A 27,962-nucleotide genomic window follows, 5' to 3' on the forward strand; every position below is an offset into this window, starting at 1 on the left:
CACTTCAAACACGAACAAATTGGAAGTCTCACAAACGTATATTTTGTACATAAATATAAAATGGTAAGCATTAAAAAGAAAACACCACCAAAAAAAAAAAAAAAAAAAAATTGTACGTACATTTATGTATATATATTACTTGGATGGGCGAACATATAAATGGCTTCAAACATGATTGCAAAAAAGTATTCACTTGATTCTGTACGCTCTCATTAGCTGGTTATGCGGAGTTGGCAAATGGGCACAGTGTACCTATTTGTTCCAGCGTCGGACGAGGGAAAACATGTTGGCGATGATTTGTGCCTGCTTGCAGCTATCGTAACGTGGTGCCGATCGGCGAAACAACAGAACCATCTACCAAATTGCCGGTGCTAGATGGCTTGTCGCCATTTAAAAAAAAAAAAGTGCATACGTGCATACGCAAAAAAAAAAAAAAAAAAAAAAAAAAAAAAAAAAAACAAAGGATGGGGTTTTGGCCCCCCCCCCCCCCTTTTTTGAAAAAAAAAAAAAAAAAAAAAAAAAAAAAAAAAAAAAAAAACACAAAGGAATACACCTGCGTTTGCGTATGCTCTGATGTATAAGCTTTCCAAACAAAATACTTATTTAAAATTATATATATAAAAAAAAAAAAACTTTTTACGTGATTTCCACATCTTTGTACAGTGTTTCATCAAGTAGGACTGCGTGCAAAAAAGGGACATCGTGGACATCCAACTGGCCATGTAATGGGCGCCAATTTAGCGCAAAAACGTAAACAGCGAATCTCCAATAAAGGGGCAATTCTCGAAGAATACTGGTAGCGCAAATATGTAGGAACGTGCAGGTCCCCCCTGCGCATCCCCTCCCAAGTCGATCCACGCATGAGCATATGTAACCGTGAAAAAACGAGATAACCCCATCACACGCATTTTGTTGCGCACACTTTTGCGGAAGAGTGGTGTATTTTCTCCGTCGGTGGGGAAAGTTGGCCCATGGGGTGGAACTCCACAAAAGTGCCAAGCCCAGATATAGGGGAGCTCCACATATATATGCACATATGTATATGTGCATGTATGTGGTGGCCCCCGCCTCTGTGAGCAACCAGGAGAAACTCTCGCGCCGTCACCCGTACTTGCTGACGTACTCCTGCCACAAGAAAGTTATCACCTTCTGTACGAAATGGTTCTTGTTCTCGGGGAAGAAATATTCCGAACTGTTTAAAACTATCCCCTTAGGGAAAGTCATGAAAAAGAAACTTATGTTTTTAAAAAAGGTCTGCAGGAGGGCGAACTGCCTGGAGAGCTTATCTGTCAATTTCTTCCTACGAATGTGATTGTTACTTTCACTAGACGTGGCGGCGTTTCCCTCAAAAAACGCCTCCCGAATATCCTCGCCCATAAAACCCATGTGGACCATGTACAGTTCGTAATTATTAAGGGAATAATATTTGTTACTCAAATAGTTCAGCAATGTGCTATCGTATAGTAAAATTTTTTTTTTTTTTCGTTGCTTTTCCATAAATGAAGTTTTTTCCATATCGTTCATGTTCTCAGCATTATTGTGTTGGTGGTTTGGGTTATCCTTATAATTATGACTATCGCTGTCGTCATCATCTGATACGTCTGAAAAAGGGGGTGTGTCAAGAGCGTCCCGATTTTTGACACCCTTGGGGTCATCTACGTTCGCCTCATCAGTCTCGGACTCCTTTCCACCATCCCTTTTCTTCCCATGCCGGATAGGCTTCTCACCAAACAGTTCGTTATAACTACTAGTCAAAATGTTTTTATTCAAATTCAATTCGAAAAAGGTAAAAACATCTTTCATACATAAAGGGACGCTCAAATATTTGGTGAAAATTTCACGCTCCCCCGAAATGAAGGCATTATCTTCCGCATTGGTGTTAAAAAAGGTTATGTTCATATAGGAGTTATCAACAAAGTCTTGGGTATATCCCCCAGTGTCAATATCATCCGCGTCATTTCCACCCCTGCCTATATTTCCCGGCTTAATAAACAAATGCTGTTTTTCTTTTTTGCAAAAAAGGGATATCAATTTGTTGTAGCTTCCCAGCAACTTGGTTCTTTGTTCATTATTTTTTATCATGTAAAATATTCCCAATTTTTTTAAAAAAAACATATCTTTTTTTAAAAATAATTCTTGTAGCAGGTTGTTGTCTTCCGTCCGCTGTGTGTGTATGCTCTTTCCGAACGAATTTCTCATTTTCGTCCTTACGAATTCTTCCTCGATGATGAAATGAATTTTTGCAAGTTCGATATCCTTATGGGGGAAATTTCCACCATTGATGCTGCTACCGGGGATGCGGTTGTTGTTGTGACTATTCCCAGAGAGGTCACCGTATGAATACAATTTGCTAGAATCCAATCCGCTATGCTCACTGGGTAGTTCCTCCCGCTTCGCGTCGTCATCGAAAAAGGGAAATGGCACACCTTCCCCCTCAGCTAAAAACTCCCCCAATAAGCCACTCAACTCGCTGAGAGGGCTAAAATTGTACATAAAATTATTCAACAGAAAGGAACTGTTTTTACACTTCATGCAAAACAGAACAAAGGAAGTGATCACAACGTACAGGTAGTCCTTATTAACCTGAGACACACTGCACATTTGCAGCAAGCCGTCTAGAATCTTCTGCTTCTCCCCAAAGTGACTATATATGTACGCTAAAGAAATGCACTCTTTTACCCAAAAAAGGTGGTGAAAAAAGTGGAAGAGTTTCTCATCATCTAATGTTAATGAGATTGTTCTTTCCCCATTTTGGAGTTTCTCCTGGGCACAATAGAAGTCTTGTAACCTCTCCTTAAATGTAAAGTTACCCTTCGGCTCATAAAACAGAATTTTATTTTTAATCAAATTTAACCTTTTAAAAGATGCCCTCAATTTTAGCATGACGTACCCTTGAATGAGGACGGGGAAATTTTTCAAAAGTTCGTCCACGTTTATTTCGTCGTCTAGATTTTCTTTAATAATTATTTTGCACAGGTGGGCAAGGAAGTCCGCTATACATAGCATGACGTTGAAGGGGATATCCACGCAAGGGATGTTCTTGGGACAGTATTCACTGGTTTGTTTTCCCCACTGTGTGCTTCTCACCATTGGTTCTTCGCAACGAAGTCGGTCTTTCCATTTATCACAATTTGGCGAGTTATTTACATTTTCTGCACCTCTCCCTTTGGGAAATTTCCCCGCGTTGTTGTATTCATCCGTGCTCACATATACACAGTAGTGATTGTAGTAGTTATCCCTGAAGCGAGCCAGCACGGTCTCGTTAAAAACAGTGACGAATGCGAATTTGATGTAGGAGCCCAAGTCATAGTAACTCTTCTCCGAGTCCAATTCGATATTCCCACTTCTTCTCGTACTTTTGTAAATCCTTTTCAGCAAAACGTTAAGTATCGAAATGGCGTAGATCCACAAAGACGAGTTTTCATGAAACAACTTGGCACCTTTTAAAACATTCAAATAGACAAACTTAATTTCTTCCTTTTTGATTCGCTTAAAATTGGTAATACACTTAACAAACATATACTTTTCATAAGTGCTAAACCCCTCGAAGTAGTTGCTGAAGTTGCAAAAGATGTGCCCATATGAATTGTTGAAGCAGCTAAAAAGGGAGAAGTATTCAAACATGCTGATTCGACATTCGTACAAAATCTGCACCCTTCTTATAAACTCCTCATAAACTGCGTAATACCTTTTCATGTTCTGACTTACATTTTGCGCGATCTTTTCAATCATCACTTGGAGGAGGATGTAAAAGATTGTTATCAGTTTGGTTACATAGGAGTATATGTTCAGGACAGTGTCCTTTATCTGGACATTCAACTTTACATAATTTATGAGCTTCATCGTTTTTAGGAAGCTTCCCAAATGCTCAAACAGTTCGCTTCTGAATAGGTGTAGGGATTTCACATCTTCCCTCTCCATATCGAATAGAATATTCAACCTGACTTGTTCATACTCTTCATCTTTCTTAAAAGAGTTTGCGTCAATGTCGAGGAAGTTTCCCACTTTTAAAAAACCTTTTATGTAATTTTCAACCCTTAACAAGTTCGAATAGACATGGTACAGCATATTTTTCTTCTCTAGATTTTTTACCCTAATCAGGGATTTATTTACCTCTTCATAATACTTATAACAGAACAAATAAATCAGTGTCAAAATAGTGCCATGGTCATTTACTATAATGTCATTATTCAATTTGTAATTATCATTTTGATAAAGGAACAAACTATAGTCCTGTTTTGCACGAGTGCTGCTTTCTTGGCCAAAAGCACCAGTTCTCATATTTTTCCTTTTCCACAAGGAACTACTCCCACCATGCAAGGTTTCACATTCGTCTTCCGATTCTGTACATGCCAAAATGTTATTCGTTGCACTTACACATTTTTTAATTTCGAAATCTTTTTTTATAAATCTATTCATAAATAAAATGGTCATATTGGAACACTCGTTTGAATCAAAGTAGTCGGCCGAAATGCACTCCACGCCGAGACTTCTTATCCCAATCAAATTGCAATATGAAATGAGACTCACGTTTTTATCGTCGAGTTCTTCAAAGTACTGCACAATGATTTCGTGCATCCTATGCGATAGAAATTTCATCGTTTCTTTGAGGCCCTCACTTTGGTTTGTCCCACCACCCCCAGCTCCCTTGACCTCTACATCGTTACCTGTGTCCCCCCCCAGAAGGCTCTCTTCGCACACAAAGCAGTCCAAATTTTTCTTGTAATAAAATGTTAAGACGTGGTACAGGGAGCAGAGACCATATATGACGTATTTCGAATCGTACACCAGGCCGTTGCCTAGATTTACCAATACCATTTTGATGGTGCTCATCATTTCGTACACATCGATCACTTTTTTTATGTAAAGGTACATCATAACGTTAGCGAGCGGGACAATAGCGTTGTCCACTTTTCTCTGTAACGACTTTATCAGGGCGTCGTAAAATGCCTTCATCGACTCGTCGAATGTGTGGCTGTTGTAGTGCTTGTACAGGTAGAAGCAGAGATTCCCGAGGGAGAGGAAAAAGTGCAGGTTGTCATCATCATCCCGCGGTTCCATTCCTCCAGCATCCCGTTGCACATTGTCCCTGTTACTATTTTCGTCCCCCCCAGTTTGGTACGCCAAGTTGATCCCATCGCCACTACCCAAGTCACTCTTGTGTAGAGCCAGAATCGTCGAAATCTCCGCGCCGCTCAAATTGGTGTAGTAGCAGCACGAACTCAGGCACAGTAAGAGAATATTCCTCACTTTGCGGTTAGACACTTCATCCAGCAGGTTAGTAAGAAACAAATAAAAATTTGGAATCTGAGAAACGTTCGTGTGAATATAATTTAGGCAAAGAAAAATCAAAACAACTTCGTTCTGGTTGCCTTGCAACTTGCTATCCTTGTCCTTAATATACGAGTCAATTCGCTCATAAAAGAAATTTAAAATCTCGTTAATGTCATTGTTGTGCTTGCACAGGATACTCAATACGGGGTAAAAAACATACACGTTCAGATTATCCTCACCTATGATTCGTTTTATTTCTTCGTACATCCTGTTGCAGATAAATTCGTATGTGATTCTTTTCTTGCCTGCTTCCGGAGGGGTTGCACCCCCCTTCGATTTTTCAATAGACCTATCTGCTTTGGAAATCTCCTCTTCAGCTCCTTTCTCCTGTACATGCAAAATGAACTCTTCCCCAGCATCAAACTTCTTTTGCATTTTCTCAAAAAAGCAATTCACCACGTAAAAAAAGAAAGAAACGTAGTGGACGTGAAAAAAGGGCAAATTCTTCAAAATGGAAATGATCTCTTCCAGGTGCTGGAATTTATCGGTAAGCAATAACTTCACATAATAATTAAAATTAGAAATTTTATCATTCTTAATGTTGGAGTAGAAAAGTTTGTAGAGGACCCTCACCAGGTGGTTGCTGCTGCTGTTATTCTCATTCCTCGGGTTGTACAAGGAAAGGTTGTTCATTTCGTCCTTCAAAATAGCTTTCTGTATGTTCTCATAAATGTTTTGGTACGATCCGCTTTTCAGAAATGATTCGTGCACGAAGTTCTTATCGAAGAAGAGGCTCAGCAGATTCTTTTTCTCTTGCACATTTAGTTCGCACACCCCAGGGTTGGTACCATACATTGCGCTACTGCTATGGCTAATTGTATGGGTTATATACTGGGCCTCATCATCTGGTCCTCCTTCCCCTGGTTCGAAGAAAACCCCGCTACCACGGACGCTACCCCCGTGTCCATTTACATCAAAATATTGGTAGTACACTGGGTAAACAACCGACATGACGTTAACAATCTCTGCCAGGATGCTCTCATTGTTCACGCTCAGCAATTTGTAGAAGTCTTTAAAAATGTATTTCAGCTTTGTATGGTACAGAATATCATACTGTTCGGCGCATAGCTTCTCCTTGTCATAAATCATGTGCTTGATGTAGTGCCTCGTGAAGGAAATGACAGAGCAAATGATGTCTTCCCCGCCGTTCCCTCCACTACTTACCGCGGTCTTTAAAAAGTTCTTCTTTAACAAATTATAAATAATTTCAAACTCTATGTACTTCTTCATCGACAGGATCACCAAAATTAGTATGCTCATTTTGATAATGCCATTTTTGACCTTGTCAATATAACCCTCCTGCGAAATCCCACTTTTGTATTTTTTAAAAAAGGAGTTTATCAGCTTTATGATACTGTTGATATAATTGCTAACGTTGTAAAATCTGCACAGCTTCAACAGTATGAGTACATTTTTTAGGTCAAACAGTACGCCCACATTTTCCTTCGTCATGCAGTCCATGGTGTTCCCGTTGTTACTACTATCATTTTGATGTGATTCATTTAGAGGGGGATTCCCCCCTTTGCTGCTCTTCCGCATTGTGTGTTTCCTCTCGACATACACATCATCCTTCCCAGTGTGGCTTGCCAACTCGAAGGTACCCTCCACATACTTGAAATATTTGCTGATTATATTTTCGTTCACGTCCACTAATTTGTCGTAGCAGTGTAGGAGGTACAACTTGTTGAACAAAATTTGGTTAGACAGGTTCCCCTCCGTTTTATGGTAGTAGTATCCTCTCCTTTCCTCTCCCTCGCTTGCACCCGACTCTATACCATCGTCCGTGGGGCTAGTTAACTTATCAGCGGGGCACGATGACAAGTCTTCCTTCTCTCCCCCTTGGTCATCGCCACTGTTGAGCAAAATACAAATGCAGTTATAGACAACTGGAATGTTCCTATCGCTGCATCCGATTTTGGTCAGCACGTGCAGAATTAGGCTCCTCAAAACAAATGCATGTCGGCGCGCATCTCCCTGGTCAGTAGATTCACCAGAGGGAGAAGGGCTCCTCATTTTGAAGCTCCCCCCCTGTAGTGCGCAACTTGAGAAAGACATCTTATATACAAAAAGCAAACAAGGAATAAACCTCAACAAGTCAAACGAATTTATTAAACAGTAATATGACATAAATTTAAAAACGTAAAATAAATTGCACTCGAATAGAGACAACATTAACAAATTGATATAAACAAAATTCACTTTGGATATATTTTCATTTTTCAAATTTTCAAATGTGTTAATACACAATTTTGTGTTCATTTTGGAGAGCATAAGTAATTCTCGGTTTTTCCGTACCACATCTATGCATTCAAATTTGTGCTGATTATTTTCGCACAGTTGGAAAAAGCGCATTAGATAAATCAGATCGATGTGGACAAATATTTCGTGCAGATAAAATAAAATATTATTTACACACAGGACTTCCAAAACGTCTGCTTTTGTTAAATTGTTTGCTTCACTCGTTAGGTAGTTCACCTCATCCATTATGTTTTCCATTATGTTGAGGTGGTTTCCCCCACTCCACATCGATCTGTGGAACAGTGTTGAAGGTTTTCTTCCGTGAATACAATCAGCCAAACCGCGGGACATCTCCATATCTATCCTCCTTAAGTAGTCTAAAAAACAGTTATTATAATTTGTGAAGAACGTAACCCACTTACTTTTCAGCCTCCTCGAGGTTTCCATAATTCTTCGATTGACCCCGTTTGAATTTTCTTCGTTGTTCTGGTTAAGATTGTACTCAAGGTGAATAGGAATTGTTAAACACAGAAGCAACGGAGACACATTAAATTGAAAAAGGTTCATCTGGTGAGGATTCCACTTAGAGCGGACTGAACTGTTGCCCCCCATGACAATTCCCTGCCCTTTGCTCATATTACTATAAGCTTCTGTTTCACCTCGTCCTGATGTTGTTATCCCCTCCGTTTCACAGCAGAATGGGTCCTCATCATCTGCATCGCCAACCTCGTTGTGCTCTTTACATGCCACATGGGCGTCCTCATTAACCCCCTCCATTGTAGTGCTTTCATCTAGTATGTTGGGGGGTGCATCGCTCCCGCTGAGGAATACCCCATTTGGGTAATAAACTTCAAGCAGTATATCTAAACATTCCAAAATGTACATCACTGCTTCATTTTTGTCAATATTTAAATTGTGAAACACCAGAATGAGAAAAAATACGATCGTTTTTAACACGTGGTAAAATCTGTCCTTCAAGGAATGTACATTTCGTCTTAGCACATGCAGAAACTTCTGCAACGGCTCCTGCACGCACCCGTTAAGGTAACTTATGTCGTATATTTTAAGGGAAAATATGAGCAGGAAAAGGACTAGGTGTTTCATTCTTTCTTCGGCGGCGCTTCCGGCCAGTTGGTGAGTGTTCGGCTGGGCTTCGTCAGGTAGTTCATCATTGGAGATGTCATCGTTGGGTACGGCGCTATCCCCTTCTTCACCGTCTGTGTCGTCATCTTCTGTTTCTTCACTGTCTATTTCTTCATCGTCTATTTTTTCACCCTCTGCCTCGTCGAAGCGCAGTTTCCCACAAACGATGCTCATGCAGAGCTCCAGGTTGTACGCGTTATACACATTGCGCAGGTTCAGTATGCACAGCGGCACGACGTACGTGTACAGGACCCGGTTTCTCCACACCATCTCATTATTCAGCAGTACGTGATACACGGTGCCTATTTCAAACTCATCACAGTAGGCAATAATTTCTTTAAACATATGCACAACACGTGCGCACAATTCGGCTTCATTTATGTGCACATGTTTAAAGCTAGCTTGTTCTACATTTTTCAAAAAAATATAAAACACATTTTTGACAAAACTTTTATCAATGGTGATTAGTTTTTTTAAAATGTTGACCAAGTTGATGTTCTTATCTTCCACGTCGTGGGTTTCATCCTTGACTTTCTGTTCTTTCGAATGCATCAGATAGCTTTTTTGAATATCACTATGACTGTGGAAAAAATTTTTCTTTTGTTTTTCTTCGTCTTCCATACCAGTGGGATCGCCATGCTGCTCATGTAGGCCTCTCACAAACAGGGTGAAGATTGTTTCGATCAGGATGTTCACCAATTCGTCATTGCAAATTAGATGTTTGGAATAATTCCCGCTTTGTGGAGTAACCCCATTTTTGCTGCTCTTAATTTGAAAATCTACGTAAATTTTATCAACTAAATAATTTATATGTACACATCCGTTCAGAACACTGTTGCAGATGAACTGAAAAATAATTTTTTTGGCATTTAAAAATTCGCGACTAAAGCTACACAGATTTTTTTTTCTCAAGGAAAAATAGTAAGCATCCTCTTCATTCACCTTTTCGATATTTCTATTCTTCACGCATATTTTGTACTCTTTGCTAACTTTCGACTTATTTTTCCTTTCGGCGTTTAAATGTAACTCCTTGTTCCTTTTCAAAAGGTTATAATTAAACAAAAAATTTTCATTGTAAGCATAATTATTTTCCTCTAAAAATATGTCAATAAGTTGTATAACTACGTGACTGTCTTGTCTTTTTCCTTCATTCTGATAAATTGCATTTAAATTTTCCAGAAGGATGTTTTCATTTTGCGTGTACTTTACGCTTTCTACAATTTTGGCGTGTCTCTTTTGCTCCTTTTCGTTCATATTTGCATGTCGTCCTCTCGTTGCAGCGAAATGGGTTTTGCGCTGTTGAGAAGAAAATGTGTGTCCTTTTTGCTGCCCAGTTGCCGTGCGAGGTGCTGTTCACGACGCAACTATACTTACTTTAGCAGAAATGCGTTAAGCCTGAAGAAATGCCCTTTTCTTGGCATTGGCTCCTCTGTTCGTTCCACCTGGACCGTTTCAACGTCGCAGCCGAGGGTGGCAGGACGGATATTCACTCTACTTTAGTACACGTATGCGTACAGCACATAGGTTGCATGTAGGCGTATTCGTGTATACGAGTTTATGCATATGCCCCCCACTCGCATGACAGCTTTTCAATTTTCTTATCTTAAAATGCACATTTTTGAAACTAAAAAAAGGAACACAAAACAAAACAAAAAAAAAGCATTTCTTTATATATTCGATGTAGCGGGCTACTCATGTGGCGGTATATATATATTTGCTCATTAATTTTTTTTTGTTTTTTGTTGCCATTTCTTCATCCCGTCGTGCATATTGCGTCAAACGGGGAGTACCTTATTGGGAAATTTTTTCTCTAATTTATATGCTCAAAATTTTGCGTTACACGATCCATGGGGAGATACCTACCAGATGGCACAGTGCTCTCACTAACGGGCATTTTTCAGTGAACCTTTAATTTTTCCACCTTCAATTTTGCACTCGTTGGGGCGCAACTCACGTGGGAGAGGTACATATAATGGCTGTGCATAATGTAGCACCATGACACCGTTGTGTGATTGCCTAAATGTACAACAAGAACAAGAAAAAAAAAAAAAAAAAAAGCTTCTCTATCTTGCAGATTTATGTAAATTCAACTTCAATGTTGTGAATGTGCCTGTTCGTACCGCTTACTAGAGGACCTGCTGACCCCCCACACGTAGCTGCCATTTGTTGCAGCTGTTAAAAGGGCCAATAAAAGGATACGAATGTTTGGCTTCACTTTTGGCCAGGTTTTCTCTTTTATGTTCACACTTATTTGCGTATAAAGGGTTCTTTCTACAATTTGGCCAAATGGGGACTTAAAGTTCATTTACCCCGTCAGGTGCCGAATGGCCCCGATCAAAATTGATATTACCTCCTTTTTACGTCTAGAACAGTTGTTACCCACTCGGGGGTCACGCTTCATCCCATTTGACAATGTCTCCATAACCTTCTGAGCACCTACGATTGCATATCTGTGTTCATACACAAATGTGTACATTTTCGTTGGTGGGAAGGTAGAACCTCCTTCATGAACTCAGCAGTTCCAAATCGAAGGCGTGTGTAGGGGGGAAGGACGAATATAGAACGGCAGTCAATATCATTTTCTGCAACCAGCGCAGCGAACCAAGATGTACAAGCGAACTCCTTGCGCCCGGTACAGAAAGTTTCCTATGAGAGATCCCCGATTTAGCGCCATTTATCAGTTTTTAAATGTCAACCAGGAGTCCACACAGTATGTATCTGTGGTGCGGTAGTATTGCTACTGACATGTGTAAATGCACGCATGCCCGAGTGAAGGCTCCTATTTGTGTACACCTCAAAAAGTGGCACACATAAAATGGGCGACGTGCAACTATCCCATAGAATTTGATAATTTCCCCAAAAAAAAATGGGGTTAAGAAATATTTGTAAAAAAAATATTTTAATGGTACATGTATCAAAGTGTCACATTTGAGGGGACACAAAAATTTGGTGTATGCTTGGTGGCAAGATAAATTACAACCTCCGGAGACATTTCAACTTGCCCTCATTCGTATTCTGCTCGCACGAGATAGCATTAAAAACAGAAATAACTAATCCAGCATACGTTTGGCATATGTGCAGTTACACATGTGTACAAATGCTTACGCCTCTTCGCGCATTGCTTTTTTAAAACATAATAGGTTTCTTTTTGCTGAAATGGCGAAGTGTTGTCATTTCTGGGGCGTTTACTAAAGCGGGCAATGCCTCTTTTGGGCGCGCAAACAAAAGAGGGCAGAACAAAAAGGAAGAATAATGGGAAGTTTCAATGGCACGTACTTTTGCTTTCCATTCGCAAATACACATTTATGTGAAGTGATACACGGGGCTTTTTCAAATAAACACCTTTGTTCCGCACACAGAATTAACTAAAAAAAATATATATATAACCATATGGTTGTTTGTTAATTATCGAATAGAACAAATTTCCCACTTATTGTCCTTATTCTTTTTTTTATTTCCCCCCATTTTTTATGTGCAAAAATTAAAAAAAAAAAAAATATATATATATATATATATATTATCCTTTTTGTGTACCAACACATGCACACATAGGCAAACGAAAAATACACTAAGCATTGACAAAGTTTGTATAATTTTTGTTAGGACAGTGCTAAACTAAGAGTTGACAAATGTTTCATTAACTCGAATGCTTTAGGAATGCTATGGATGTCATGCATTTCTTTTCTTTTTTTTTTCACATTTGTATGCCACGTTTTGTCAGCTTGTTTCCCCTTTGCCTAATTTCCGCGATTTGTTGAAAGTCAGGAAATACGGGAACGCCTAATTTGCGATACCCTTGGAAGATTCACTTTGTTCGATTAATTTTTTACGCACTGCATTTGTTTCGCGTTTGTATTCATGTTCACTTCACCGTGCTTGAACTTTTTCCGAGCATCATAATTCGTTGCTGAGGAAAATGATACCCCCTTTGTCTGTTCCGTAACTTTTTTGAAGACCAAGTGGAAGTTGTCTTACGTGCGAAACTACACTTAGCTGTATTTGTTTGTTTTACACATATGGGTGTGTCTACGCCCGTGTACACATGCTGATGAGCGCAGACTCCTTCACGTGAACGAGCCACCCCTCGCGCATAAATATATTTGTCCCCCCAATTTGCATGCACGTAACTCGTCAGCAAATTGCTGATTTTTTCTGCATACTTGTAACTACCCCCGTGCAGCGCATACATTGCTATGTCGTTATGATGATATTATCTCATCTTGAGATTTTAAACACCCCACGTTAGCACACATATGCACGTACACATATGTGCATAGCCCCCACGCGTGCATCACCATCACCCCTTTTTAGCCAAACAAAGGACGCAACTGACGCGCAGCATGAACAGAATAACAAACCCGAGCAATTCAAATGAGGGCAGCCTGGAAAACGCCACAGTGCCTCACAATGTAGACGGAAATGGCCATGTCATGGAGGGGCAGACTTGCCACTCTGCTACCTTCACCAAAAAGGACGAAAAAATGGATAAAAAAAAGAAAAATAAGAAGAACGAAGGGAAAACCAATCAGCATGATGGGGAAGAAAAACACAACAAAATTACAAATGAACTTTTGCTAAAGCATGATGAAATAGTTAACTCGGATATGCAGAATAGGAACATAGATCACAGAGTAAAGAAGGATGCAGTGGTGAAGGGAAAACGAGAAAATTTGAGCATCAGTTCTTCTAAGGCAGTTTTTCTAAAAAAGAAAAAAAACATCTTTGGTGCCCACTTGACGAAGGAAAAATGTCAAGAAAATATCGATAAAATAAATGAAAAAATAAACAACACAATGAAAAAGATACTCAAATTATGCGAGTCAAGCAAGAAGCAATACTTATCGAGGTTATTTGAAATGAAAGACATCAGTTGCCTGTTCAGTTGTATGTTCTTGTGTCTCCTAATTATATTTTCGATTCTGAATGAATACGTGGGAGTGTTACTCTCCACCCTGCTACTGATCATATCTATACAACTAAAAGTTAGTCGGTCAAATATGGCTCTGCTGAACTCGATTGTTGCCATTGTTTTCATTTCTATAGGCACTGCGTATGCCTTTTCGAATATAAAAATAGCGAACATCCCCGATGATAGCATTACACACATCGATATCTCAAATGCGAACACGAATAAGAGACTGCTAATCTTGGAGACGGGTATTTGTCTAACGTATGCTTCCATCCTATTTATATATATGCTTTCCCTACGGTCTGTAAAAAGATGCAAAGAAAAACATGTCTGGATATATCATCACATAGTCACCTTATTCAACTTCCTGGATGTATGCATCCTCCTTACCTTTGGAGTGCTAGCCTTTTTCTTTATCTTTATTTGTCTTGGGGAAACTCTATTCATCATTATGTCATTCATGTTATTTGCAACCAGTGTCCTTACCTATTCCCTTCGTAAAAACAGCAACATAGGAACCTTGATTCTCCAAACAATTGCAATAATAACGAATTCTATTATAGCTAGCACATATTTATCGGAAAACACGGCAACACACACACTGGCACAAGTCCCTCATGACGAATTAGGACAACTGACCGACAGAATATTCCTCTTCTATATGATCTTTCTTATCTTCTTTCTTGTTCTTCACTTGTTATACATTTTTTATATATTTTTTTCTCACAAGAATTTCTTGTCCAAGTGTTTTTCCCAGAGGTCCGCGTACTACTCGAGCATATTTCCCCATCCCGCAAGCATTGAGGATGATGACTTTGCTGATAGTACCCACAGAAGTGCGAACAACCAAAGTGATCAAAACAACATGTATAGTAAAAAATACGATGGGTATAGCAGCGGCAACCGCCCCAACAGCGGGGATATCCATTTTGTGCGAGAAAAGTATCTACTAAGCTTAGATGATGACAACAAAATTCTTAATGTCCAGAGGAGAAGCTGCAAACAGGTGCATCTCGATTTGGGCAAATACACATACAATGAACTTCATTTGTACAGGCACCTTCTGCTCAACACAGTGATCGAGTTGAAACGCTCGCTGTGGAGGCGTAGAGGAAGAGGGGACACATCCAGGGGGACAAGGAATAGGGACAAAACGAGCATAAAAGAGAAGGTCAAAAGGAAGAAAGTCACACATAAGAAGATCACACAAAACAAGCTCAGTATGGATGCAAAAAAAAGACCAAAGCGAACGCAACGTTTGACAAGTTCACAATGCCAAGGAAACAGCCAGACGGAAGACTTTGTACTAAGCATCAACGAAGAAACGTCTGAATATCAGACCAACCATTACAACACAGATGAGGGTGCCAACACACAAGCAAATAAAGGACGCTGCAGGAGGAACAGGAACAAGGGTCCACCTAAGAGTACTAATTGTCTTGTAAAAAATCTATCCCTCGTTCAGCAGGAAAGAAGTAGAAATAAGGTCGCTCCAAAGATCCCACTGCAGAACCATGATCTTTACCTTACCCACTGCGAAAACGATATATATAGCCCATCCTCCCTATTTTACACAAAGTACACACACATAATAGATGTGCTGCTAGAACATTACGATGAGCTTATTTTTTACTTTGACCGAAAGAAGTTCTTCGTGGAGCTAAGCGAGTTGGTTGAGAGGGGAAATCCAACTATGAACGGTGAAATTATTTCCTGCCAAAATTGCGCAACCGAAGGGGATATATTGAAATGCGGGTCGTCTGCAAACTCCAGTGCACTTGTATCCAACAGTAACATGAACGACTCTTCGCCTCCTTTGTCGCATCCAACTTTGGAAAATATAACTGAGTCGCCATACCTTCAGCATGAATCTCCAGAGTCTAGCACATTAAAGGATGCTTCTGTTCCCCCATTCGAAGAAAGAAGTCCCAATTACATGAACACAAATTGGACTAGCCAACTTAACAGTAGTGTACACTTCACGACCGAATACGGCGCAGCAAATGAAGGACAATTCCTAAAGGCGCAAAGTTGTACAGCCGGATTGTTAGCTGAGGGGTCCAAATGGATAGAGTTGCTCAACAAAACTGAAGACGAATTAAATGAGTGTTACTCATTATTCATGCTAAACGCAGAAAAGAACGCAGCAAGGGAAAGGACCAACTCGCTATTTAGCAATCTAAACAATGATTATATGAACATCCCTGTGTTCTCCTCCACGTTCAACTCCTTCAATTCCAATTCCCTCACTTCCAACTCCCACACTACCGATGCAGAAAACAAAAAAGCAGAGAACTACTTCTGGTACTACTCCCCTGGTATTATCGGAAGGGTTTACAAAGAATGGCTAAAATGTAAAAATTTAGATTATAAAAAAATGAATAATGATTTTTATTACCTCTGTGCTAACTCGAACAAGCTGCACGAATTCATAAAGTCCAATCACAGCACTCTGGAAAAACAGGATGAAATTAAACTCTTCGATATTAGTCAAGTGCTAAGTAGTAATAACAGCATTCTAAATTCTATTCAGAAATCCTTTTCGTCTTTTAAGGCTTCTCACTTATTTTCTGAGGAGGTACCTAGCAGCAGCTCTTTAAATCGAATAATAAACACCTTCCTAATGGACACTAGCAGCAACATTGAAAGACTGTGCTTGTTTGATTCTAAAAAGGTACATCCGTGTTTAGAGGATACAAACATAAATAAATTTCTTTCATCATTGTACGAACAAGGAGGGAACGAATTTCTTCAGGGACAGATGACCCTCTCCTCATCAATGCTTACCCCAAATTTGATTGAGCAGATGAACAAGGTCGTCGCAGAAAAGCAATTCGAACAGGGAACACAAATGAAGGACTATTGTACAAACGTCTTGGGGAATGTGTCTCCTCTTGGTGCGGATAGGAATGATAACCTACTTGCGGGCCAGCACAACGCCATTCCAATGAGTTACCAAAATGGGACACCTCCCAGACGAGAAGCGAACAAAATGGTATTCCCCCCGTGGAACGCTCTAAATAGTGCCCCGAGGAAGGAGAAGCAACTATCACCGCAAGACAACAGCAAAGACATGGTAAATCTCAGCACATCACACCTGCAGAAGGAACAAGGCGAAAAATTCGACTTGAATGACCTTCTAAATTACGCTGAGTCTCTCATCTTGCAGAACAAGCAAAATGAGGCAACCAAAGAAAGCCAACTAGCGAGCACAGGCAACACAGGGAGCTCAGACGTGCAGGTGGAAACCGATTCGGACGCCGATTCAACCGACATAAAACACTTTGACGAAATTTTAAGCAACTTTATTAAAAATTTCGTGTCTACCCGGGACAACAAGATGCCTCATAGTAGCGCCAGACAAAGTGAACAGAAGCATGGCGACCAAATGAACTCCTTGAAAAATATAGAGCAAATTTATTCCAATATAAAAAAAACCATATGTGATGAGGAGGCAAGCGGGGCGGCCACCGCTGAAGGTAGTGTCAAAAAAAATGGAGAATCCTTAGCCAAGCAAATAATCCACACCAAGAAAAAAGAGATGCACCTAAAAAAAAGAAACGTGCAGAATGAGCATCACCTTTCTAATGTAATTAAAAGAGGAGATGATCCAAATGGAAGCAACCAATTAAATCAAAGCCTCCCAACAGGCACGACGGGACACCAATTGGGCAATCATAACATGGCGAAGAACAAGTCCAAAGGGAGCATCGAGCGCTTAAGGAAGCAGGGCAAAAAGGACACGAACCACTGGACATATAGCGCATTTAATGAGTACATAAATAACGATTTAAATCTTGAAACAAAGACAAAAAATATATATACCAAAACGGGTCCAAGCAGAACCAATTCGATGCCCTCAGATGATGTAAGCGCACATATGAAGTTCACCCTAATTTGTAGTAGCAGCGAGGAAAATGTGAATGATCAACAAAGGAGAAAAAATAAAATTCTCCAAAAACAAAAATTTCACGTTGAAGATACTCAAGAGGATTGCCATCTAAGTGAGACACAAAATTGGGGCAACATCTCAGAAGGGTATCTACCTGCTTATGCGACTAATGGGGGACATGCATACACAAAGGGTAACAATTTCTCAACCTCCCAGAAAGGGTTGTCGCCCAAATTGAACAGCGTAAAATTGGAGAAAGAGGAAAACAACAACCCCAAGCAACGCATCAAAGCAAAGAACAATGACACACATTCTAGCACCGTCAGCAGCACACACGAAGGGGGGACCGCTAACGCAGAAAGGGTAAATGAACCGTACAACCGCTTACACAGGGGGGAGATGAAAGATGGACCAACTGAGAGCAAATTTTACACTTTAAATAATCACAATGTAGATAAGGACAAATCCAACTTAAAAAACGGCCCTCAGAAACCAGTCCTTCAAGACAATCAGAAATGGGAAGGAAAAAATGAAAAGTGGAACCAGACTGGGGAACTAAAATCAGACGTTGCGCATAATACAGAAAACGGGATTCTTTCCAATGGGAACGAACTGCCTAGCAGCGTCTCCGCGCCCGTGATGAGATTCCCCCTTGGTCAGGTTACAAGGAACAATAAATACGATCATGAGGGGAGGCAGAAGAGCCCAAAAATGGAAAATCACCATCTCGGAGAGCACAAAGAGATACCATCAAACCAAAGAAAAGAAAAAGAACATGTGGAATGGAATCACCATATGGTGAGTGGAAAAGTCAGTGGAGCAAGTAATCCAACAAACAATCCATCCCCTATGAAGGACTACTGCATACATAGCAATCAAATGAGTTACAACAATTCCAGCAACTTCGATTCAGCACAAGCTTGTGAGCGACCCAGTGAAGTTTATCCGTATGGAAGTGCCTACCACAAAGGGGAGTTCGCCTGCACCTCTGAGTACCCCACAAATGCTGAAGAAAAAAATGAACATTCTTACAAATTTTCTAATGGACACCAAACGAACAGCAACTTTAACCTGGACACGCATGACCTCATAAAAGATTTGAAAAAATATTTGTGCTCACCTCCAAATAGTGTTGACCTGGAGGACAGCAAACTCAATGATACCTTTCTACTCGACTTTATCAACAAGTACTTGGAGAATAGCAACCCCTGTGAAGTGAGTGTATACAACGAAGTGGTTTTTGATGAGGCAAGTGCAAAAAAGGATAACCACCATGTTAACACTCCGAAGAAGCAAGATAAGAGCGAAGGAATCACAATAAGAAACACCGAAGAAAGGAAAACACAATACTACCATCTGTATGATGATAAAAAAAAGTGGCAAGGACAAAAAGACAAAAACGTAAGTGGAACACTCCCCCTCAACTTTTACGATGAACATATTGTAAATTTCCTCAATACTTACATGTTTGAAAACAGCGATCGGTTGATGAAAAACGCCATTTTGAAAGACAAGCAGAAAGGTAATGCGACGCTGGAAAAGAATATGGGAAAGGCTAGACTACCGCTGGGCGCTCAGTTTGCAACGGTGTACAGGAAGGGTGGAAAGGAGGACGGCTTGCACCAATTGGACTATGGTAGCTCCTATGTTAATGGCGACCATGTTGACGGGAAGGCTAAACTCCACAATGATTACCACGATAAACAGGATATATCGCAAAACAAAGAGGAAAAAGTTGCCCGCAAAGGTACTCACCTAAGGAAGAAACAAAATGACACCCATTTAGCAGCAAGTAATTTAAATAAGAAGGAAACTAATAGATATATATGCAACGACAATCAGGTAAGCATTAATAGGGAAGACGCTGAAGAAAACGCATACACGTACAAGGACGGAAACAAGAAAGGGACTGTCGCTTCAAACAAGAGAAAAAACATGTTTGAGGAGTTAGTTAGTTCGAAGGGGAATGAAAATGAGGTAGAACAACAAAAGCAAAAAAACGGGGGCAAAAATGAGAAAATAAAAACAAGCAGTGATATCTTCTACAGTATAGGCAACATAGAAAGTATTAACGATGATGAACCGTTGGCACATCTAAGAGGTAAAATGAACAGCAGCAACAACCACCCAGGGGAAGAAAAGGAAAAAGAAAAGATAATTAAAAAGGCGGATTTAAATTTAGTCCTACAAAGTAGTGGCAGCGAAAAGCAGAGTCATGAAGATGTCTCCTCGGATGACGGAAACTCTGCAAACGGTGTGGAAACTTTACAAAAGGAACATCCTCTTCACATTTATAAACCAAATGTGAACATATTTGATCAAGCGTACGGATTTGAAAGCAAAATATCTGACGTCACCTCATCCTCAGGTATTGAACCCTCGGGGCTACTAGTAGGAAGCAACGCCTTGTATGAATCCTTCGCTTATAAAAGTTTCGAAAATATAGACAGTATGAAAAAAAGGAACCACCAGCTTAGCAGTAAAGAAGCAACGGATGATGCAAATGGGGATTTGGACGAACACAAATCCGCAGTCATAGCCAGTGGGGCAATGGATGGATCCAACTCAAAGGATAAAATGGAAACCCTTCACTATAGCGATGTTGCCAAGGAGGGATGTGGTAATAGGAGCAGTTGTGGTGAAGAGAAGAAGGGGGAACAGGATCCAGAGCTTTGCGTCCCTTCACCCATTGCGAACCATTCAACGGTGCATGCCGTGGGGAAAGTGACAAAGGAGTGCAACTATTTGGCTGGAAAAGACGCGATAAGTTTAGGCAAGAAAAAAGAGCTAAGAAGAGGTGAGCCCAATCCAAGTACAGAACACCTGGTAAGCACACACGTGGATGACCAAATAGTGAAGGGAAAAAACTACGTAAAAAAGAATTTTACCAATTATGAAATTTACGAAGGTTCAAAAATACGCGCTGGTAGTGGTCAGAGAACTGGTACAACTGCAAAAGACCAATCGCACAACCAATTGAGTACCCAGGTGGAAATGAATCTTTGCAATAAAACTCCTCCCTTTCAGGAACAGAAAATAATACAATCTAAGTGTAGTACCAATTTGGGAGCAGCTACCCTCGGAGATAGTTACAAAAATATTAAACACGTGGACGTACTCGAACTGAACAATAATATCGTCCCCAAAATGATGACATATGATGAACCAGAATCAGGGAAAATTCCACTGTCATACACATATGGCGGAAAACTACACAATAATGTTGGAGGCGCTCCGATCAACTCATTGTTGTCAGGGGATATTTCTTCCTCCTTGGTAAGCAAAAGGCTCATGGATTCGCAAAACAGTACACCGAGTAACCATATAAAGGGTAGGAACAAATCTGGATGCCCCAACAGCGTGGAAGTAGCAAAACAAAACATGCCTCAAACAAATGAGCAAAAGAAGACTCGCAGTAATCCCTATGAGCAGCACTTCCTGGGAAGGGGAACAAGTGTGGTCACTGGTGCTCGAGGAGCACAGGAAATCTTTAATGAGGAAGAGAAAAAAAAAGATGGTGCAGAAGAGGTGCACGTGAACCAGGCCATCGAAGCGATCGAAGCAGACATAGACGACTTTTCTGAAGAATTTTCATCGAGGGCGAAAACACGAACGAGTTGGAGACCTCCCAGGAGTCACACCAAATTAACTCTCACGGACAGAACGCCCATCAGCTTAGAAAACGCTCAAAGCACTGAAAGTGAGGTGGAGGAGGATAAGGGTACAACGCAAAAATGGGATTTGGGGGGGACAAATCGTTATAAGCAGGAAAATGCATTAAGCACAGGAAGGAGAGAGAGAAAAAAAAAGTGTTCCACCGTCAGAGGACGCATAATAAATAACAGCGATCACATTTTCGACAACACAGACTACATCAAACACTTTAACAGCATCATTAAAACGTATTCATGGTCACCGGAAAATTTACGCATAGAACAAAATAATTATGCTCTCAAAACCTACAACACGTGTATAGACACGGCTAGCACAGAAGATAGTGATGACGCATCTAAAATGACATACTTCGTGAAAGATGTCCTGGGGGAAAACTCCAATTCGATTTCTTCATCGAGTGGGTACGAAAAAGGAGACACGAGAAAACGCAACAGGGAGCTCAGCGGTGAAGCAAAATTACATCATCTTTTAAATTCACGCAAAGAAATGCGTAGAGAATACATGCACAAAGGCGTTCATGGGGATGTAATGCAATGTATTAAAACGGACACACAAGAATCCTTCATTGACCTAATCGCACAGGGTAACATTTTCCCCACCATCAGACGCAGCAGGGACAAAAGTGGTGCCCTCCATCGTACTCTGCCCTCAAACGGTTACAACGGTTTGATGCAAAAGGGAGAAAAGTTATCCACAAGGAGACACACATCAAATTATTCCCGTTGTTCCCACCATTCCAATTTTTCCAATTCCTCCGACCAAGGTGAACTTGCTCCAAACAATAACACGCAGACGTGCGCCAGGAACGAACGCAAGGAGGCCTCCAAAGTGCGCAGCGTGTCGGAGAATGGCATCAACATGGAAGACATAAAAATTTTCACAGACGACGGATTCAACGATGAGTACAATCTGTTTTACAACTGGAACGAACTCAATAACGAAGTTAACCATGAAATGAACAAAACGGAAACTTATAAAAAAATATATTCCTCGAAAAAAAAAAGGAACAGTCTAAAGCTGTTCAAAGGAAATCTTAACAACTCACGCAGAAAACTCCATTTAAGTGAAGACATTTATGTCGATGGTGGTAGCTCACGGGTCAAGCAAAATAATAGCAATTCAACATTTTACAACAACACAAAGCGGATGCGAAGATCGGTCCCTATTGGGGATGGCAACTTGAGCAATTTTTACAGTTTAGAAAAAAGGGGCAAGGAAAATGCACACTCGTTGGCGAACGCGTTGGGAGAGGAAAACACACGGAAGAGGCCCAACGTGAAACGCGCGAACAATGTGTACAACTCCAGTTACGAACTGAAGAACAGCCCAGCGAAAAGAAGACACAAACAAAACAACAGCTCGTCTGTCATTTCATTCAATGAAAAAAAGTTTGGAGGAAACGACTTAACCATTACAAAAACTATGCCGCACTACGAATCGGTTCATATAAATTCTAACTTCTCTTTCGAATCCAAGTATACGGGAAGCTTGTGGCAAAAAAGGAAAAGTGGGGCATTTGGGGAGAGGACTAATCTAGAGGTTAGCACCGTGATTGACTCCCCCACTGGGAAGTATCACCCAAAGCAGGGCAGCTACTCGAAGTGGGGTGTAATGAAAAGCTCATCACGCAAAAGGAAAAAATCGCTAACTGGGGGACAAAGAGATACAAACCATTTGGCATCATACCTACCGCAGGATTCCCAAAATAATTTTGTTCACGAGTTAAAAAGAACACTAGCCGCAACAAATGCCCAAGCGAAGAAAAACCAAATGGGAAGCCACCCAAATAATAATGCTGACAACCAGGCGTCCAAAAAGAAGACCCACATAGACCCCAAAAAACTTACCAGCGCTATTCGAAATTTTAAAAATTACAAAAAAATGTCGCGTGACAATATGAAAGCGGTCCAAGTGAGACTGCCACCAAAAAACACAGACGCTAACAAATATAGACCTTTAACATTGCGGTACTCAGTGGACAATTTTTACAATGTTATAAATAGCGAAGACGACGCAAATGCGGATATGTTCATCCACAGGCGCGGTAAGTGAGGCCGCCGCAGTGGTTTGCGTAAGCAAGGAGGGAAAGAAGCGGAGTTCCCAAATGAAGTGGAAAAAGTGCACACACATGCATGCACCTATATACGCGCACCCATTATATACATGCACAGGATACATATAAATGTGCGCCTCTTTGTTCCCAACCCTTTGTGCACACTCCGTTGCGCATATCGCCCCAAGGTGGGCATCTACTTTTTTCGTCCTTTAAACCTCATTTGTGGGGGGGGAGGGAACTACTCTTTTCCATTTTGGCAATGCCTCACGAAAAAGGACACTTGTTTCGAAAGAACAAATTGTTTCAGTCATTTACACCCACCTGTTAATTTTTTTGCTCTTACTAATTTTTTTTTTCATCACAAAAAGAACGTAACGGCAACCATGTTGTGACAGCTCAACGTATTGCAAAATTGTAAACGCACTTGGGCATTTTTTCTGATTAGGAAAAAAAATGTTTAAATTGTCCTGTGTTCCACACAATGAAACGAAAAAAAAAAAAAAAAAAAAAAAAGCCATACACAAAAGCGCTGTTGTAGAAGAATGAGCAAACAAATTAAAATCAAACAACCAACAAGTGTTGCCTTAGCGTGCGCGCTTAATATGAGAGACTCACTCAAAAAGCATGTCACCAACTCGTTTGAAAGCGTCGCGTTTTCACTTTTGAAAAAAGGCACTCTGTTGGTATGTCCATGTGGAGGAGACCATGCAACGGTGATATGTCAGATGATACCATTTTAAAAGACGGACGGCGAACACACACATTCAGGGGGGTAGCACAAAAATGTAACCCAGGTCAAATTTGAAATTTTTCTAGTTTAAGATGTAAGGCAGCATGATGATGGAGTTCTTATCAATGCTAATGTCCACAAACAAGTTTCCTTTATTTGCAGGGATGGCCAAAATTTGCTTATTCCTATTGAGGGTTAACAGAATGTTGGGGGAATGTTTCGTCAGCTTTGCCGTCTGCCTAATGGTCTCTTTCGTGATGTTATTTATTTTGGACTTATCGACTTTTATGAGATCCAGGATGGCATCACTCTTCACCCAAATGGTGTTTACTTCACTCTGCACTTGTTGATGGTCCACGATGGGCTCGTCTTTGTTCTGTACGCTGGCATTGTTTTGGTCCTCTTTTGCGTCGCCTTCCTTCTTCACTTCAGCTTGTCCTCCATCCTCCTCCACTTTGTGTTCGTTTTCATTATCCGCCTTATCTTCCTTCTTCACACTGACCTTATCGTCCGCTTCTCCTGCCGCCTTCGCCTTGGCCGCACTTTTAGACTGGGTGCTCTTCCGCTCGCCGATCAGCTGATCCATGTAGCTTTCAAAGTCAAACACCCTCTGCTCATTCTCATAAACAGGAGCATAATAACTTTTGATAATCTCCTCCCTACATGTCTTCTCCAGCAAAAATGTATCAACGTCTTTAAAGAAGGGCAAGAAATTCAGACACCCGCTGTAGTTTATCCGGTAGTAGTTTTCCACTCCGTTCTTTTTATTCTTATCTATCTGGATAACGGTTATCCCCGCGCTGATAATCTTTAGTTTTATTTTTGTGTAGCACTCTAGGATATCCTTCGTGTGTTTGCTGACCAAATTTATCTTTTTGATGTTCACATTGATTCTGTCGTCGATCGATAATTTTGCAAAGTTCGAGTCATCCTTGAGATGAATATATAAATTATTTTTAATGGACATAAAGTTGTCATTTAAGTTGAAATAATTTTTTATTCTGTTTAAAAGGTCGTGCGTTGGACGCAGCTTTTCGTAGTACTCCAGGCTCACGTACTCTTGTTGCTTTGTCATTTTTCGCTCCTTCGGCTGGCTTGCTCCCACTTCCGCCTCGCTTTGCGAATCATTGTTCGAATCATTTTCCACCCCATGTTGTTCTTCCCCTTCGCTCCCCATTTTGTACTCCCATGTGCGGCCGACCTCGCCACCCATGTAACTGTGCAGCGCCTCCTCACTCTTCTTATTAATGAGACTTATTACATCCTCCTTGTGTTTTCCACTGGGCTGGAAACTCCTCACCATATCGTCACTGTCTATCATGTTATAATTATTACTCAGGTCGTCATTGTCAATCAGGTTGAACTTCTTAGTAACTTCGTTGCTCGTGACAACGTTGTAGCTGGTCATCATATCATCCATGTCGATTACGTTGTAATTATCTTCCACATCGTTTTGGTCCACCCTCTGTGCATTGTTGCTCATCATGCGTAGGTTACTGTCTAAGGAGGATATTTTCCCATGACTATTTTGCCTGACCTGTTTGTGAACATAATCAGAAATGTAAACAACACCATCCATCGATTCGGCACTTCCATTTTGTTCAGTACATTTTTGATTTACCTCATGGGAGGGAATAATGTCACCATTTTTTTCCTTGTCCTTTTTTTTGCTTCCCTTTTTATGTCTTCTATATTTGTACTTTTTCCTGTACTCGTCCTTATCAGCCTTCTTCAATTTCGTGTAAATTTTTTTTTTTTTTTTTTTTTCTTCCTTCCACTGGAGCTTTCCGCACTTTTTAATAACTGCTATGAAGAAACCCCCCGCGTTGTAATGATGAGGAAAAAATCGCTTCACGTATTTCAAGTTAATCTCATTGATAAATTCCTGTTCCGGAGTAAACATCCCATTTTGTATTTTGTCATAAATTTTTTTATATTTCCCATGTTCCTTATTTTGTAAATAATTACAATACTGTTCATATGTATCAAACCACTGATCGTCCATCATCACTTTCCATTCAGTTAGCCCTTCTTTAAAATTTAATTTGTCTATAAGTTCGTTCCCAAAATTGATTAATTTGAGGCAGTCCCTATTTTCTACAGAATTGAAAACTTCACAAATGACGGCCTCATTTTCAATCGGGTTTAGGGAACATGTGCTGTACACAATGTTCCCACCTTCCTTGGCCAATTCGATAGACCTTTTTAAAATGCTGACTTGCATTTGAAATAAATTGTAGGCATTAAATGGGTTCCAATTTAACCAGATATTTCTGTCTTTTCGTAGAGTCCCATCGCCACTGCACGGGACGTCACACAAAACAGAATCGAAGTACCTCTTCTCATTTGTATTTCCCTCATCATCCTTAACGTAAATATAAGGAAAGTTAATCGCGTTGTTGTTTGTTACCACTAGACAATTGCTGTGTATATTTTTTAGCCGATGGAACAACATGCAACACCTCTTAAAGTTCGCGTCATTCGCGATGACGACTCCGGTAGGGTTGCTGTTAGAAATCAATTTCTTGTAGTGCCCGTACAAATGGTTATCTGCGTTGAGGATATACTTAAACAGTTCATCGTCGTATTCATTGCCGTCTAGCGCGTCGTGCAGGCTTTTGTACAGCTGGTTTTTCTCCGCAGATGGGTGATTTTCATGACTGCTGTTCAGGCGGACGCCACTTTCACTACTATCCTTCCCACATTCGATGTTATCATCCCCACTGACGCTTCTATCGTCTTCCATTAAATTGGCGTTCTCTTCCCCTTCGGACCTGTGCACACCCCCAAGGGATCCGCACGCGGGGGATGAATTCCTCTGAATAAATTGCCGAATCAAATAATGTTTCACATTCCTTTTGCTAATGAGATGCATGTAATCCACAATCTGAGCCGTCTTAGAGCCAGGAGCTGCACACATGTCTAGAACAAAAAAATTCTCTTTCAACTTCAGAAACAACACTGGCAGCATGCTCACCAGCTCTTGTCTAAATATGTATCCGCTCTCATTTAAGTTTATTAAATAGTTGTACAAATTTTTATAATTTTCATCTTTCTTAATTTGGGCCCTCGTCAGGTATATCTCATATATTTGGTCCTCTTCATTCAACTTCGTAATTGCATAGTTGTTCTTGCAAAGATGTTCCAATTTCTGGTTTATATTTTCGTGAATAAATTTGCTGTACTTGTTGTTGTTCAGAACGCGAAATGTGATTGGTAATTCTGTGTTTATAACTGTCATAAAATTATCCACCTCATTTTCGCTAATTATTTTTTGATGGATGTAATAGTTAAAGAAGTTTTCATTTTTCTGTAGTAGGTTGGTGTTGTCGTAGTATGGGACCTCTTCCTTGGTCGACATGGTTGCTTCCACTGGGGGTGGTGATGGGTAGACGTGAAGTCTTCTTTTGTGCGCAGTTTTGAGCGTTTCTTTTATTTTTTTTTTCTTTTCCTTTATTGCCTCGCTTAACTGGCCTAGCTATTATGATGCACAAATGGGGGGCGCAACGATTTCCCTTTAACTCGGCCTGCAAGCCTTTCGCTCAACCGTTGTTACGGTCTCGTATCAAATTTTGTAAACCTCTGTTTGGCAGAAGAACAGCATTATTTGGCTGGTTCTGCAGGGTTGCGACTTTTGCAGGGTCCAAGGTTTTGCATTATTATGGTTCGCTTTATTTTGCTCTGCCTTACTTTGATTTATTTTTCTTTGTTCCCCTTCTATAATCCTTCTGCCAAATTATGCCACTTACCCGTACCAAGTGGCACTTTTACAATACAATTTACAGGTCGCGTGTTGCCCCCTTTTGACGAATTGTAGTTTTTGTTCCTCTTCGTAGGTGCGCCTTCCTGACAGTGCCATTTACCTCACTTTGGCTATCTCAAAATGTGATTTATTTAATGCACAAAAGTCCTACTAATGATGCTTATTATGCCCCGCGCCCTTAATTTTTTTTTTTTTTTTTTTTTTCCAATTTTGCAAACACGG

The 27,962-nt window shown here is 40.4% G+C and overlaps 3 protein-coding genes across 3 annotated transcripts; 1 reads left to right on the forward strand and 2 right to left on the reverse strand.

Annotated features, from left to right (window-relative positions):
• Positions 1-1,101: 1,101 nt before the first annotated feature.
• On the reverse strand, positions 1,102-9,969 carry AK88_00962 (uncharacterized protein; the record flags this gene model as incomplete). Its single annotated transcript, XM_012478604.1, has 1 exon — positions 1,102-9,969. One exon carries the CDS (start codon positions 9,967-9,969, stop codon positions 1,102-1,104), a length of 8,868 nt encoding a protein of 2,955 aa, XP_012334027.1.
• Positions 9,970-13,055: 3,086 nt separating this feature from the next.
• On the forward strand, positions 13,056-23,243 carry AK88_00963 (uncharacterized protein; the record flags this gene model as incomplete). Its single annotated transcript, XM_012478605.1, has 1 exon — positions 13,056-23,243. One exon carries the CDS (start codon positions 13,056-13,058, stop codon positions 23,241-23,243), a length of 10,188 nt encoding a protein of 3,395 aa, XP_012334028.1.
• Positions 23,244-24,059: 816 nt separating this feature from the next.
• AK88_00964 (uncharacterized protein) lies at positions 24,060-27,338 on the reverse strand (the record flags this gene model as incomplete). The annotated part of the gene is made up of 1 exon (XM_012478606.1): positions 24,060-27,338. One exon carries the CDS (start codon positions 27,336-27,338, stop codon positions 24,060-24,062), a length of 3,279 nt encoding a protein of 1,092 aa, XP_012334029.1.
• Between the last annotated feature and the right edge of the window lie 624 nt (positions 27,339-27,962).

This window comes from Plasmodium fragile, assembly GCF_000956335.1.
Source record: "Plasmodium fragile strain nilgiri unplaced genomic scaffold supercont1.8, whole genome shotgun sequence".
Lineage (NCBI taxonomy): Eukaryota > Apicomplexa > Aconoidasida > Haemosporida > Plasmodiidae > Plasmodium > Plasmodium fragile.